Source organism: Carassius carassius, chromosome 12, assembly GCF_963082965.1.
Source record: "Carassius carassius chromosome 12, fCarCar2.1, whole genome shotgun sequence".
Lineage (NCBI taxonomy): Eukaryota > Metazoa > Chordata > Actinopteri > Cypriniformes > Cyprinidae > Carassius > Carassius carassius.
Genome location: NC_081766.1, coordinates 7,171,328 through 7,186,363, shown reverse-complemented (window position 1 = coordinate 7,186,363; position 15,036 = coordinate 7,171,328). Strand labels below are relative to the sequence as shown.

General features: G+C 34.7%; 1 protein-coding gene across 5 annotated transcripts in view; it reads left to right on the top strand.

Annotated features, from left to right (window-relative positions):
• The window catches only part of LOC132154592 (protein EFR3 homolog A-like), a 31,578-nt gene that overhangs the window by 873 nt on the left and 15,669 nt on the right, over window positions 1–15,036 (top strand). For all 5 annotated transcript variants that reach the window (XR_009437172.1, XM_059563218.1, XM_059563217.1 and 2 more), the window contains exons 3-7: window positions 9,379–9,455; window positions 10,763–10,890; window positions 11,046–11,196; window positions 11,914–12,035; window positions 12,573–12,722. Coding sequence is in view for 4 of the 5 variants with exons in the window: in XM_059563218.1 (XP_059419201.1) it covers window positions 9,379–9,455; window positions 10,763–10,890; window positions 11,046–11,196; window positions 11,914–12,035; window positions 12,573–12,722 (628 nt within the window). In the remaining variant the exon portion in view is untranslated. The remainder of the gene's footprint in view (window positions 1–9,378; window positions 9,456–10,762; window positions 10,891–11,045; window positions 11,197–11,913; window positions 12,036–12,572; window positions 12,723–15,036) is intronic.

Here is a 15,036-nt window from a genome sequence, read left to right as displayed (position 1 = left end):
CAGAAATACTGAGATTCTGTTGTAGTTTTTATTCACATTTTGAATTAGTTTTTGTCGAAATGTCTGTTTTGTATTAAAGTTTTTATAAAATTTTCAGTTATTTTAGTATATAAATTTAAATTAAATAAAAATTAAATAAAAAAGTTTCCTTGGCAAATAGCTGAAATAAGTGTGTATGTGTGTGTGTGTGTGTGTGTGTGTGTGTGTGTGTGTGTGTGTGTGTATATATATATATATATATATATATATACACACACACACACACACACACACACACTTATTTATTTATATATATATATGTGTGTGTATATATATATATATATATATATATGTGTGTGTATATATATATATATATATATATATATATATATAATTTTTTTATATATATATATATATATATATACAGTGACCAAGAGACCTCAAAGCGTTGCAAATAAAAAAAAAAAACACCTGCAAATTAAGAAAACATCTTCATCAATTTGACAACACATGCGCTGCAAAAACTTACAACACAACAAAGAAAACTGCTGCAAATACAAAACAAACAATAAAAAAAAGAAACATGCTGTAAATATGCACAGACCACATTAGAAGTGTTTAAGGGAAGGCCGTGTCTTTGTTTGTGTTTTGAGAATTTGCAGCGTGTTACTGTTAGGGCCCTATGAAATCAGTTTAATTATTTCCTAAATTCCGTTTATTTTATTTTTTCAAATAGTTTTTTTTCCATTTGAATTTTTCTTGACTCCTTTTTAATAGTTAAATTAAATTGTATTAATCAAAAAGCATGTCTAACTAATTAAAATCATGAAACTTGTTATATTTTTCCCCACCATATTTTTGATTGTTACCAAATTCTGTTTTAGCATGTCTAATTATTTGAATGCATAAAACAACTTAATTTTTTTTTCTTCTCCATAAAGTAGCCTTATTTTTTTCCCCTCAGCAATTCTGTGTTGTGTATTTAAATATTTCTGGTTATCAAATGAATGCATAAAACATTCATTTCATTTATCTTTAAATTATTGAAAATTTAAGCAAACTTTATTTTTTGGCAAACAAATGACACATGTGACATATTTATTTGTTCTTATGGCTGGTGGTATTTATCAGCTATTTAGGCTGATAATTTGTTGGATATTGTTTTGTTAGTTTTCAAGTCTGGTTTGGTATTGTTTACTTTATAATTGTTTTGGTATTTTAGTTGGCATTTATTAATTGAAATTTAAATATTTTACCTGGGTTTTTTGGTGTTGTGTTTTGGTACGTTATTGCTATGTTTAAAGTTTGTGACATTGTTTGGTTTCACATGTAATATAATTTTATTGTGGCATTTAGTTTGCCATTTGTGATATAGTTTAGTGTTGCATTATTTTGTCAGATTGCGTAATGTGTAGTTTGACGCAGTAGACCAGACACCCCTGAGGGTTATTGCTGCTGACTCTCTGCACTCAAAAGAGAAGTACAACAAACACACACACACACACACACACACTGAGAGTAAGGTGACCTCTCCACTGAAGTACAAACACAACTCCCACACCCCTCAGAGGGAGTATGATAACCTCTATGCTCTGACACACACACTGTCTATTTCTGGGCAGTCAGGACCCTGTAAGACAAGCCCTTTATCCTTGAACTTGGATGAGAGCGGAAAATGGACAGAAAAAGTGATTCTGTGAATGTTCTGTGGCTACATTCACACTACAGTCCTATTTCCTTTACACAAATATTACTCTTTTTTTCATCTGAATTTACATTTACTTAAGATGTCACTGATTGCAACTAGCAATCAAACATCGTTTAGTAGTACCAAGTTCTATGTCACCAACTTCCCTGCCCACGAACACAGTAAAATGTCCATGTGGTTAACATCATGTTGAGAAGATCCTATGCTGTTAGAGTAAATTTGTTTTATCAGATCTCATAATTACCACAAACTTGTCAACACTTGACACTTTACCAGTGAGACATGTCCTACTCCAGTGCTTGTGAATTAGTTTCCTGCCGATAAGCCAGTTCAACCATTTCATTATCAGACTCTGGCTTGAATTGGTGAGGTACAATAGATACTATCTATTCCATTTATTTACAAGTCTCCAGGGCCCTCATTCTATCATGGCAATGGGCGTTTTGTTTCCGACACAAACTGTACACAGTAGACAAATCCAGAGCAAGTCTTTACTGTTCTGCACCAATCACAGCAGTGAGGGCTCGCGGAAAGGAGCGGTTTAGAGAGACTGATTCTTTGCACTGCTTCGCACGAGTCATTTAGAAATGAGGTCAAATTAAATCTATTTTAAAATAAAAAATAATGTGTTTTTTGACCTTGCATGCATTTAAACCTGTTTTAGGAGACTGAGAAAACAATATTAGAAACCTTAAAAATGGCATCATAAGGGGCACTTTAAAGAGGTTTACAAAACATGGCAGAATCTGACATACAGTAGAAGTCAGTTATGTTGTGACATAAGATAAATAACTGGTTCTTGGTTTGTTGATTGCCCTGATAACTCAGGTGATTTACATTTGAACGGTCCCGTCTGTCATGTTTGCTAATGATAAGGGGAAATTAGAGTTCGGGTAAGTTCAAGTTCATAGTGTGATTCTCTTAGAGTATACATTGTGTGTGCTCCGGATTTACATTTTATGAATCTTCTTCAAGCACAAGCAATCAGGTTTTTGAACCTTGAGCACATTAATAAAAAATAAATAAAAAAACTTTTTTCAACTACTTTATTTTTGCCAAATTGAATTAATCTCACACGGATCCAAATAATCAAGGTTTTTGGAATCCGAAGAGCATTTATAATAATAATAAAAAAAACGTTGGTCACCTACACAGTTCTCAGATAAAATAAAGGGCAATTTATGATGATTATTATTATTTATCAGCAACTGGACTTATTATTAATGTTAAATTAAGTATTATTATTGAATTTATAATCATTTTTTTCTTCTTTAGTTTTATTCTTCTACAGAGGACTTGGGTTTGCACAGCCTTAACAGTTTCTGTTGGCAACAAAGCATTGGCAGAACTTAACTGTGGAGAAGTCATTGCCAAATTGGATAAATCTTACACATGTCCAAATAAACAAGTTTTTGGAATATGGAGTGCATTACAGTTATCTGCTAAAACAAATAATTTTTATTTTATTTTTTATTAAGAGCAACAACCATTATTATTTTAATATTAAATTAAATCTTATTTCTTATTGATATTAATAAAAATTTAGTTTTAATCTTTTACGAAGGACTTGAATTTGCACAACCTTAACATATTCTATTGGCAGCTAAGCATTGACTATTAGTGACTGCTTGCTAGTTTGTAGTTTGCACACCTTGCTGAAAATGAGAACTGCTGTTTCAATGTGATTGTATGCCTTTTTGTTCTTTCAGCTTAGCTATAGGATATCTAAGCAGCGTATTGCAGTACATATTGCTATGTCAAATATTTACGATATGTACTTAATCGTATTTCAGATTTGATATTGTCATTTAGGTGTGATCTGTTTCAAATATTGGTGAAAAAAAGAGAATTGATTGAAATTGCTCAGCCTAGCCTCTCTCTCGCTTTCTCAGGGATCTTTCCGTTTGTCTCTCTCTGAAGGATCTTTCTGATTATCTCTCTCTCAAGGATCTCTCTCCCTCTCTCATGGCTTTGAGATGATAATGTGCACATTTCCAAAGCAAAGTTTGATCTTCCGTTTTAAGTGCATGAGAGAGTTTGATCTGTGTGTGTGTGTTTGATCTGTCATCTGTTTTGCATTGATGTTCCTGGCTTTCCTTTTGGCAGTGTCTCATTCATATGCGCAGTGGACGATGTGCTAGTGAAGATTCAGTGTGAGGGAAAACATCAAGGGAAAGCGGCGACGTGTGTGTTTTGTGTTGGTCAGGAGTGTGCACGCGCATGGTGGCATTATTCTATTAGATGCTCGTGTTGACATTGCAGTGAAATTTTCAATGTGCCAAAACACCAGCATCATCAGAATTAAATACTGCTCACCCCTCTGTCCTCATGCAGAAGGGTGTGTATGTGTGTGTAGAATATGGTTAGACTTCCTGCACTTTACAGCACCTACAGAGAGAAAGATAGAGAGACAGAAAGACAGCGATTGTATCCCAGGTCCAGTGAGCAGACACAGACATGGACTCAGAGAACACTGATGCTGGTAGGTCTGATCTGTGTCTGTTTGTGCATGTTTTTTTCTTGATTGCTTCAGGTAATTTTACAGCGCGTGTAATATATAGAAATATTAAAATATACAGCCTGAACATTGAAAATATATTCAGTGGTAAAATATTAGGTGCAAAAGCTTTGATTAGAATTAACAGTTGAACAGTATATCGGCATGGCCAATATTTGGCTGTTGATTAACAGAAGTGGTAGTTTCCCCTTGTGCCAAAGATGTCCGTCTGAATGTGTGTGATTGTAGTGATCATAATTCAAAGTAGATGAATTTAATGTAAATTTATTTAAATTAAATTAAGTGTAAATATAATTTGAAGCTCACTAACAACCCACTGTCAGCGTGCAAGTTAAAATATTTTACAAAAAAATTGATATATATATATATTTATATATATATATAATGAAAAACTAGTTAACCTCAGCAATTGATTATAATTAAAACAATGATTTGAAAAGCTCCTTTCCTTTCATGTAAAGTGTACTTTAAAAATAACAAATGAATAGCCAAGAAAGTACATAAATAGCTGAAACCATTGTGCTTGGTGATTCATAAAATGCAAGTCAAGGGCTACCATTACTGTGAGATTCAAACAAAAGCTTATCAGGCAACACAAAATTAATATCCATGGCCCCTGATATATTGAGGTCTTAAGAAATGAAACGATCAGTCTGTGCAAAAAACATTATTTTCTGTGATCCTTAGCCTCAGGCAAATGGGGAAGTCCGATTCCTATCTGCAGTCTGGTTGTTTCGGATGATGAAGTTTCAGTAATTATATTTGGGTTACTCTTTATTCTGTTTAATGACCGTTAATGAATTAAAGCTGTAGTAGTAAAGTTATTTGGCATTGAGAAGCCTCTAGATATTTCACCAGAACACAATTCAACATATTGCTACTTGAATGAATGAATGAATGAATGAGGGATTTATAGCACTTTATTGTGTATTGCTGCTGTACACCCAAAGCGCTTTACAGTCATATATATACTAGAGGTCTCTCCACCTGTATGATTTAGCATAATTTTTGCTCATGGTGAAGTATGTAAATGCTGCTGACATGTGCACCTGTTGAAGTGTATCGACACTGTGTGTATGAAATAGACACTGTTGCAGTCCACATGCTAAGAAGCACTAATTAAATGTTTTGGTCAATGATTTCAATTCATCACTGTATTTGGAGCTTGTCTGGTGGTAACCAGCTGGAAGAACTCAGGCAACAGAATCTAAACTATTTCCGATTTTTTATTTTTTGCTCTTTTCTTTTTTTGCTTTTTGCTGTTTTCAGGTTGTTAAAATTTTGGTGCATCACTATTAATTTAATAATTTTATAATAAAAAAAGAATTTCATCACTATTATTAAGTTATCAAAAAATAGCAGTCTTTTACCTCCTTGCTATTATTTCTGTTTTTATTAAAAATATCAGATGTTTTATCTATTTTATTATTTTATTCTATTATTTACATTTACTTACAGGGATAGTTCACCCCCCCAAAAATCGATCATTTATTTACTTACCCTCGTGTCATTATAAATGTGAACTTCCTTTCTACTATGAAACATAAAAAAGTTTTAGAATGACATCATTCAATTATGACCACATGTATTTTTTGGATGAAATATGACATACAACTGACCATGTTTACATTAATATTTCACTAGGAGAAGCATTTTGACCATTCATGCACAGCCATGCCATGTGTCGACTTTAGTATTACATTAACCATCCTGAACTTTAAATATTGGTCATATTGGTCGATTACTAATTAGAACTATAAAGAACATAGAACAAGAGAAGGATTATGATTTTAAAACCGCATATTTACTTACTGCCAGAGAAAATTCCATACACACTTCATGCTGTTTTTGTTTGTAGTCTCCTAAATTATCGCTGCCTGCCGTGTTTGCAGATGTCAGTCATATATTTTATAAGCAAAAATTTTGAGACATTTGCATTGCGTTATTGGAAATAATAACTGAGCTAATGATCTCATAAGTGCACAGCAAATGTGCAGACGATGCACATCGTCTAAATGGTTGAATTTCTCTCAAATGTAAAACCGGTCAGATGTTTAGAAGAGATAAGAGGTTTTCCGTTTCCTTCACTCTGTCCTCCATTCCTTTTTCTGCTCTGTATTGACTAGCTCATGCATATCTGCCCTCCACACCATCGACCCATGCAGGTAAATTTAGCACAGCGTATGTTTGGGAGAGTGTATTTGTATAGACTCTACATGTACTCTGTCAGATGGCAAAGGATTATGGGTTTTTTACATCATAGACTTTGGTCTTCAGCTTCAAATATGAACAGAAAGCCAGGTATATACGCACTAAAGCAAACACACACAGACGAAAGGTCAGAGGTTAAACTCTAAAGTGCAACCTTAGTTTAAACCAAGAGTAGGTTAATTTTAGTCTTAGGATGCTTTCACACAAGCACTTTTGGTGTGCACCCTTTTTTTTTACTTTCATTTTTTGATTAGATTACTCCCCACAGGTTGTTTTGTGTTTATGCCATGTGCTCACAAAGGTCTTAAAGTTCTGCCTTCATTATTATGCATCCTGGTCTGTCTCTCTGTCTTTTTCTCTTGGGCTCTGTTCTCGCTTTTCAAACTCTTAAGCTATTTCAGGTCCTCATAAGGTTAAGAGGATTTTCTCTGCAAGCACTGAATCAATCTCTTCATTTCCCCAGATGCTCTCATGTTGGCAGTAATGGGGATTCAACAGGCACTAGTGGGAAGCAGGATTTGCACCCTGCTCTGGGGTGGCCCGCACAGGACGAGCGCCCCCTGGTGGCTGTGGCTGCTTCTTCTCTGTTATGAAATCGCTTTCCTCATGGAAATGAAGATGAAGAAGAAAACAAAACCTTAATGATTTTGTCCTCAGAACGCCCTTGACATTAGTATTATTTATGTATATTGTCTCTTCATTTGTGATTAGCAGTTTTAGCCTGGGCTTGTTAACTTTTGTGTTTTTTTTAAAAGTAATATGAAAAAAAATCAAAATTTTATATGAAATCAAAATATACCCGCATTTGGAATTATCGTTGATTTATGTCTTTCAAACTTAAATATTGGGCTCTCTATGATGAATACAATGTGATTGTATTCTGAGGTCACAAAATAACATTATCTATCCAGCTGACCTGAAATTTTGTAGAAAATGTAAGTGTCTTTTGTTATTTCTTTCTATATAAAGTTACTCCGTCAATTTCCAGAATCGTTTCTGAATTTAAAGCTGACATAGAGACACATTATAATAATTATTCATACAGAATATTTATAATTTATCTGTAGTTGCACATTTAAAAAACATAATATTCTAATATAGTTTATAATATAATATAATCCAATAAACAGTTTCTGTTAATTTTGAAATCATTTTTTTTTTTTTTACATTTTATTGTTTTAAAATAGTAAAACATGACAGAATTCCATGGCAGTATGTTTTTGTCCTCAAAAAACATAGGTTATAAATGTGTAATTTAAAAAATTGTTCATAATAGTGTGAAAATGGGTAAAATTGTAGAGAATGTATTTAATCTCTTCATCCCTCTTACTGAACCCCATTATTACATAATTATCCAGTTATTGGTGGATCAAATGAAAATATCATGATTTTTAATATGTCTGATTGAGTTGATCCACATTTTAAGTTATGAAGTGAATAAATGTAAAGATTTTGAAAACAAAAAAAACTTACTTTATTATGCTTCATTAGCTTAGACCTTTCTCTACAAATATATCAGCGTACAATGTATCAAGGGTTAAGATGATTATTCTTTCAGAGTCCTGGTCTGGTTTCTCTCTGTCACCTCACAGACAGACCACACTAGGCGTAACTTCCATTCATCTGTAATTGGTTGGTTCTCCTGTCAGTCCCAGTATGGGGCGAGTCCTCGTGCAGGTATTTGGTTCAGGTGTGTCTGTGTCTCATACCATGGTTCAAGCATTAGGCTGAAAGGTCACAGTTCGGACTAGGTTTGAGGTTCCGGGGGTCTAAAGGAGTTAACAAAGGTCAGAGGTTATAATGAGGAGGTACAGGCAGGTGCCTCTCTCGGAAGCTGACGGGACCTTCAGATACAGACACACCTGGGAAAGGAGATCTTTCCTTAGCAGGCTTGGTATCTATGTGTGTATGTTTGTGTGCGATCATGATGATTAATACAAACCTGTTGCACACCCTTTGTTAGTAAGATTGTTGATGCATTTGTCACTTTGCAGTAGCGTTCGGCTCGCTCACCCACTCTCTTTCGCTATTCTATTTATTTCTCTCCCTCACAGCATCTCTCGCTTTTTCCATCTTTCTGAAGTTGGATCAGGTGTTTGAGCTGATAATGGCGGCTCCTTTTCCACATCTCACTTTGCAGCCCCTGCAAACACACACACACAAGGCATATACTCGTGCATGCACGTGCAATCCAGATTCATTATCCATGTTGGAATGGATGAATGAACAATTTCATCTCTAGCTGGTGAAGGGCTGTCAGAGCAGTGTGTGTGTGTTGAATATGAGGAGTGTGCGTGTGTTTGTGTGAGTAATGGCTGCTCTTGTGCTCTCAGATTTCTTCTTTGACTTTTTTTAAATAATTAATCAGCTCTTCTAACCGTGTGGCTTCACACACAATGAACACACACAGTAGTTTGCATTGTGCCTTTCATCAGTGAGTGCACTTACACATTACATCCTGACAGCTCATTTTAATAACATGCATATGTAGATTCTGATGTGCTTATTGGCTTTAGTGGGTGAAGTCTGAATCTATGTGTCAGACTGCTTATGTTGCATATCTGTCCCATCTCATTAGGGCCATTCTTGCTTTCAGAAACCGTTCGACACAGTGCTAAGAAATGCAGCAGAAAGCAGGTGTCATGAGGCACATTTGTAAAAGCTGAACTTCTTTTAAAGTAAACTGTCTCAAAAAGTGATGCTATAGCAGGAGATGCTTTAAAAACCCACAACAGTCAAAGACATCAGTCTAGTGCATGTTAAGATAGAAAAAAAAAACATTTACAAAACCATTCAGACAGAAGTAAGGATGGTACCTTAAATCTGTTTATTTCTTTAAATGCACATATTCAACCTCATTACAATCACTTGTGTTCATGCAGACTGAACAGAAAACAAAGTGAGTTTGAATGCCAAGGATGTGCATCTTTAGTATGTCTAACACTTCTCTTTTTCTTCACAGGTGTGTGTGGATGTTGTGGTCCTCTGCGGCCACGCTACAAGCGTCTAGTGGACAACATTTTCCCAGAGGACCCCAAGGTAATATATCCCTGGAATAGATGGAAATGCAAAGATTATTCAGGAATATTACATAAGAACTTGTATCTATGCATTATATCATTATATCATTTTATAATAACACAAAATTGAAATAAAAAAATTAAAAAAAGTTAGTGTGTGTGTTCTATATTATGATTTTTCTTTTTTTTATTATTAAAGAATTTTCAAAATTTGTAGAGTGTTCCTTTAGAACAGTAGACTGTAGAATTCTGCTGTCAACAAGTCTAGCTCATTTACATAAGTTCTTGGAAAGATGCTTTAAATAAATGCTTCTTTAAATACCATCTGCATATCAGAGTTCACGCACTGGGATCCAGACACATTCAAGTTCAAGTGCTGTGATCAAAATATATTCTGATTGGCTCTTCCTGTCCTCAGAAAACAGCTGAAGTAAATGCCAGGCATAATAGGAGAGAAGCTGCTTGGTCTATCAATCTAAATTTAAAGCACTGTTGACTAGAATATGTTCATTATTCATATTGTTGGAGAAAAATATCTTGGCACTGTTATTATGAATATATATTATTAATGCTTTAATTCTGACCTTTGACCAGTTCAGCAGTTTTTGAGAATGTGATATACCACAACAACAAAAACACACACACACACACACACACACTGTGGAGGCTTTTAACCTTGCAGCTACTCCATATTCATCACATTTAAATTTAGCTCTGTTGATTAGAGTGACTCTCTCACACACACACACACACACACATGATTGTTTTCTCTGAAGGCGAAGTGTGAGTAATATTCCTATTGGATGGTGTGACTGTTTCCACCAGAGAGAGACAGATTCCCTACAGGCATGTTATGTACTGTATGTTAAACTCATGTTAAGTTAATTAGCACTTTGAGAGCTTCAGGAGTTTATTTCTCTTAAGGGATTCTGGATAAAAGTGATTTTCTATACATATGAGGCTTTCTGTTGAATAACACTTTAAATTCTGTAGAAATATTCACTGTAATTATTCAAAAAAAAAACTAAAAATGTTTAATAATTTCAAAAAAAAAATTATATCTAAGATATGTCTTGGTACGATTCCAAACAAAAGTAGTCCAGAATAAGATTATTTATAAAACCTGCTCAGAACCATTATTAACAACAGTAGGAGATTTTCTTTAACTGGTAAAAAATACAATGATGCATCTACAGCACAGACACCTAATAGTCCAAGATTATTGCAGAAAGTGGCGATTTCTGGTAAAGAGACACGTTTTCTTGTAAAATTCTAGTCAAATTCTAGTAGTATTTTCAGTTTATTGTTCTTTTTTTTATTCCTCAGGATGGACTGGTGAAATCTGATATGGAAAAGCTGACTTTTTATGCAGTGTCAGCACCAGAGAAGCTGGACCGCATCGGTGCGTACCTGGCCGAACGCCTCAGCAGAGATGTGGTACGTCATCGCTACGGGTAAGAAAAATTCAATACGGGATTACATTTTTTTTGTTATTATTATTTATTTTATTTATAACTATTTTATTTGATTACACTTTCATTTTTACTGGTATTTGGAATATAAATATATTCAGTATGTTCAAGTGTGAATTTTGTGTGTGTGTGAACAGGTACGTGGTAATCGCGATGGAAGCGTTGGATCAGTTGTTGATGGCGTGTCATTCCCAGAGTATCAAGCCATTTGTGGAGAGCTTCTTACACATGGTGGCCAAACTGCTGGAATCCGGAGAACCCGATTTACAAGTGCTGGGAACCAACTCCGTAAGTTTGAGTGTTTGACTGAACAAACCAGCAAATGCACTCCAAAATCTCTGCAGGAGATTCAGGTGAAAGATGAGAAATGGCTTTGACTCTTGTTCTGCCATTTATGCTTTTTTTCCCTTTTATTCTATCTTGCACTCTCTCTCTGTCTCTCTCTCTCTCTCTCTGTCTCTCTTTCTCTCTCGACTCACTCAGTTTTCTGCTGTATTATTGCTCATCTGGGTTTCTCAAATTTGTTCCCAGTGGTTCCAAAGCATTGCTGAGATTCTTCTGCATTGAATTGTTTGGGTTTTTTAAACATTACATCATCTATTAAAGGCAGAAAATGAATTTCTCAGTCAAGCTGAATAAACTAACACAAGATATTATTTCATATCCTTGCAAAAGCAGGTCACTCAGAAATCATCATGGTATATTGACTGTATGAGTGTATTTAACATAGGATTGCCCACATCGTTTAATATTAAGAAACTTACCAAACCGAAGCCAGTGGAAACAGAGGTTGTTTAATGCATGTTTAATTCTGAAGTGTCAGAAACGGGTGGGAAAGGTCACCTGAAACTGAGTTATGGCTAGTGTTTAGAGGACTTCAGTGAATTAAAATGCTACTAATGTCAAATATGTACCCTTTAAATTGTTTAATTCAAACAGGCAGTGATTCACACATGCTGTATGCACTTGAACATAATCATTATGGGTGTGTTTGATTCTTTGTAGTTTGTGAAGTTTGCAAACATTGAGGAGGATACGCCATCTTACCATCGCAGATATGACTTTTTCGTGTCTCAGTTCAGTGCCATGTGTCACTCCACACACGATGACCCCGAAACTCGCGACAGGTGTGTGAATTTATATGTCATTATGGTTATTTCATGTTAACTGTCAATAAAAGAAAAGAATTAAAATAAGATATAATAAACTGAATTCAATTTCCTGAAATCATGGTTTCCACAAAAATATTAAGCAACACAGCAGTTCACAATATTGATAATAATAAGAAATGTTACTTGAGCATATTAGAATGGTTTCTGAAGGATCATGTGACACTGAAGACTGCAGAAATGGCTGCCGAAAATGTTTAAATAAGTTAAAATAAAAAACAGATATTTTAAAATTAAATAATATTTTTATTATATAAATAACTGTTTGTTTATACAGCAAAGTTTTTATCCACTAAGCCTTATATGTGGATTCCGAAGTCATTTCTGAGAAAATTCTAGCATCATTTGTTTCTAACTGCCAATTGTTTTGATGTTGTGTTAGCAATGCACTAAATACTTTTGGGACCACTATAAGTTGGCCACTATAATTGACACTAATGAGTGCATTTATTTATTGTATATTTAGTTAGTGTATTTAACATGTTCTTGCTGTAGGATCCGTGTAGCAGGCATTAAGGGTCTCCAGGGTGTCGTCAGAAAGACTGTGAATGATGAACTTCAGGCAATCATCTGGGAACCTCAACACATGGATAAACTCATCCCCTCCATGCTCTTCAACATGCAAGATAACGAGGACTCTGAGAGGTACAGTACACACACACACACACACACTTGAAGCCAAAAGCATTTAATTTCATGCTCAAGGTGATATTTGCTGATTGATTTGTTGTTGATGTTTTTTTGTTCGGTACCATGCACTGAATAAAAACACTGCCAAACACATGGAGAGGCAGGAAGGAAGATTTTCTCGATAAGTGAGCTTTGGAGGTCCACATATAGAGGGCAATAAAGGATATCTGATTCCTTTAAGGTTGTTTTTGTTTGTGCGAGAATAAAACGTGAGTGTTTCTCAGATAAGGACCCCTGCGTGCACAGAATATTTAAGTTTAATTGCCTGTTTGTGTTTTTGAGTACGGAAACATCACTCACACCCCTCTGCCCTATAATCAGGAGCTGAAATTCGATCAGGTGTATTGATCAGTGATTAAGGTTGCAAACACAAACCTGGGCATGTGTTTGATTGACGTGTGTAAGCTGGTTGGGAATGACATCTGACCTGCTAATGTCACAGCAGACACTTTCCTCATTATAATGAGTATATTCAGAAATTTGCACGATACCTTACACAGTATGCAAACGCTGTGTTCATAGAATTAACAGACTTACTACATTAGCTAAAATGTGCAGTATATAACTAGTGCATACTGCTCTGAGTGCTCTGTCCTGTGTTGCACTGAACTTGTCCTAGCTACTCTCTAATGTGAATATTAACTATTAACCATGATTTGACAAGAGAAACTTTTACTGACTCCTTATTTATAATTTCTGCATAAAGTATAAGTTGATGGATTCTGTTTGGTTGTTAGCTGAAAAAAAAAAAATCATTCTTAAAAGGATTCCAGTGATATTGTTCCTCAGTGTTATTATTGGAATTCCTGTAGTGTGAAAACACCCCAAAAATAAATTTCCCCTGATTAAAAATAAATGTTTACTTGGCTTGTTTGTAGGGCTGCACAATTTGGCGGCACATGTGTTCAATATAATAATAAAAAAAAAAAAAAATTATACCTATTACTATTGTAATATTTCAGACTGAGCTACTAAGAAATAGTGAAAACTCTGGATCATGAGCAGCTTGCGTGTAAAAGAACACAGTGCTGCACTTCACTCTGAAACATGCAGCACATATATTTATTTATTTATTATTCATTTAATAATCGCACTATGCCATGTGACAATTTTGGTTTTATTTAGGGTAATTGTGCAGCCCTCAATCATTATAGTTTTCAGCCTTAGTGTGAACAGCCCTGTAAACAGCAATGCAGTTAAGTAACAGCATTCAGTTTAAAACATAGCGCATACTTTTTTATCAGAATAAGAATGAATCAGAATCAGAATGAGCTTTATTGACGGGTATGTTTACACATATACGAGGAATTTGTTTTAGTGACAGTTTATTGTTTACAGTTTATTGTAGCAGGAAATATACTTTATACAGTATATACTGTGAGGTAAAGCAGTATGCAAGTATTCCTTTTGAAAACATAGCCACTGCTTGTGGTTGAGGTGCTTTAATTCACAGCACTCTGATAAGATTGAATATGTGACTACTATTGGCAACAGAAAACTCATACACACATAGAAACAGCTGATGTGTGTGTGCATAGTTGTGTTTTTTTTTTTCTTCCAGCTTTTCAAGGTCGTCAGATTCTGTTAATTGCTTTCAATTGGCTGTCATTGAGCCAAAGGGACAAAGAGTACGTGTGTGTGTGTGTGTGTGTGTGGCTTAAAACACATCTCTTCCATCTTTATTTGACCCTCTTTAACACTCACTATTCTAATTCTATTCTTTAAAAAAATCTAACTACCTTTCTAATCTTTTTACATTCTATTTTCTTTTAATTTATTATGCAATTGTGTGTGTGTGTGTGTGTGTGTGTGTGTGTGTGTGTGTGTGTGTGTGTGTGTGTATGTGAAAAGATCTCTAACACTAGCTTGCTCTATTCTTTTTTTATTCTATCCGTTTTCTTTTTTTCTTTTTCTTTTTTATTTTTTTATTGTATTATTTAAAATCCCATGCTAGGTGTACTGTGTTAACCTAACTGAGACTTGTTATAGCACTTATATATCATTGCTCTTTTTGTTGTTTTTGATTGCTTCCCCTGTGCTCATCTGTAAGTCGCTTTGGATAAAAGCGTCTGCTAAATGAATAAATGTAATGTAATGTGTGTGTGTGTGTGAATGTGTGTGTGTGTGTGTGTGAGTGAGTGAGTGAGTGAGTGAGGGAGAGAAAGAGAAAGATAAAGAGGTGGCTGGGCTTTTTTTCTTAAAAGGTCTTAATGCATCATTTAGTACACTTATGTGTGTGTTTGACATTAGAATGCAGAATGTGAAACCA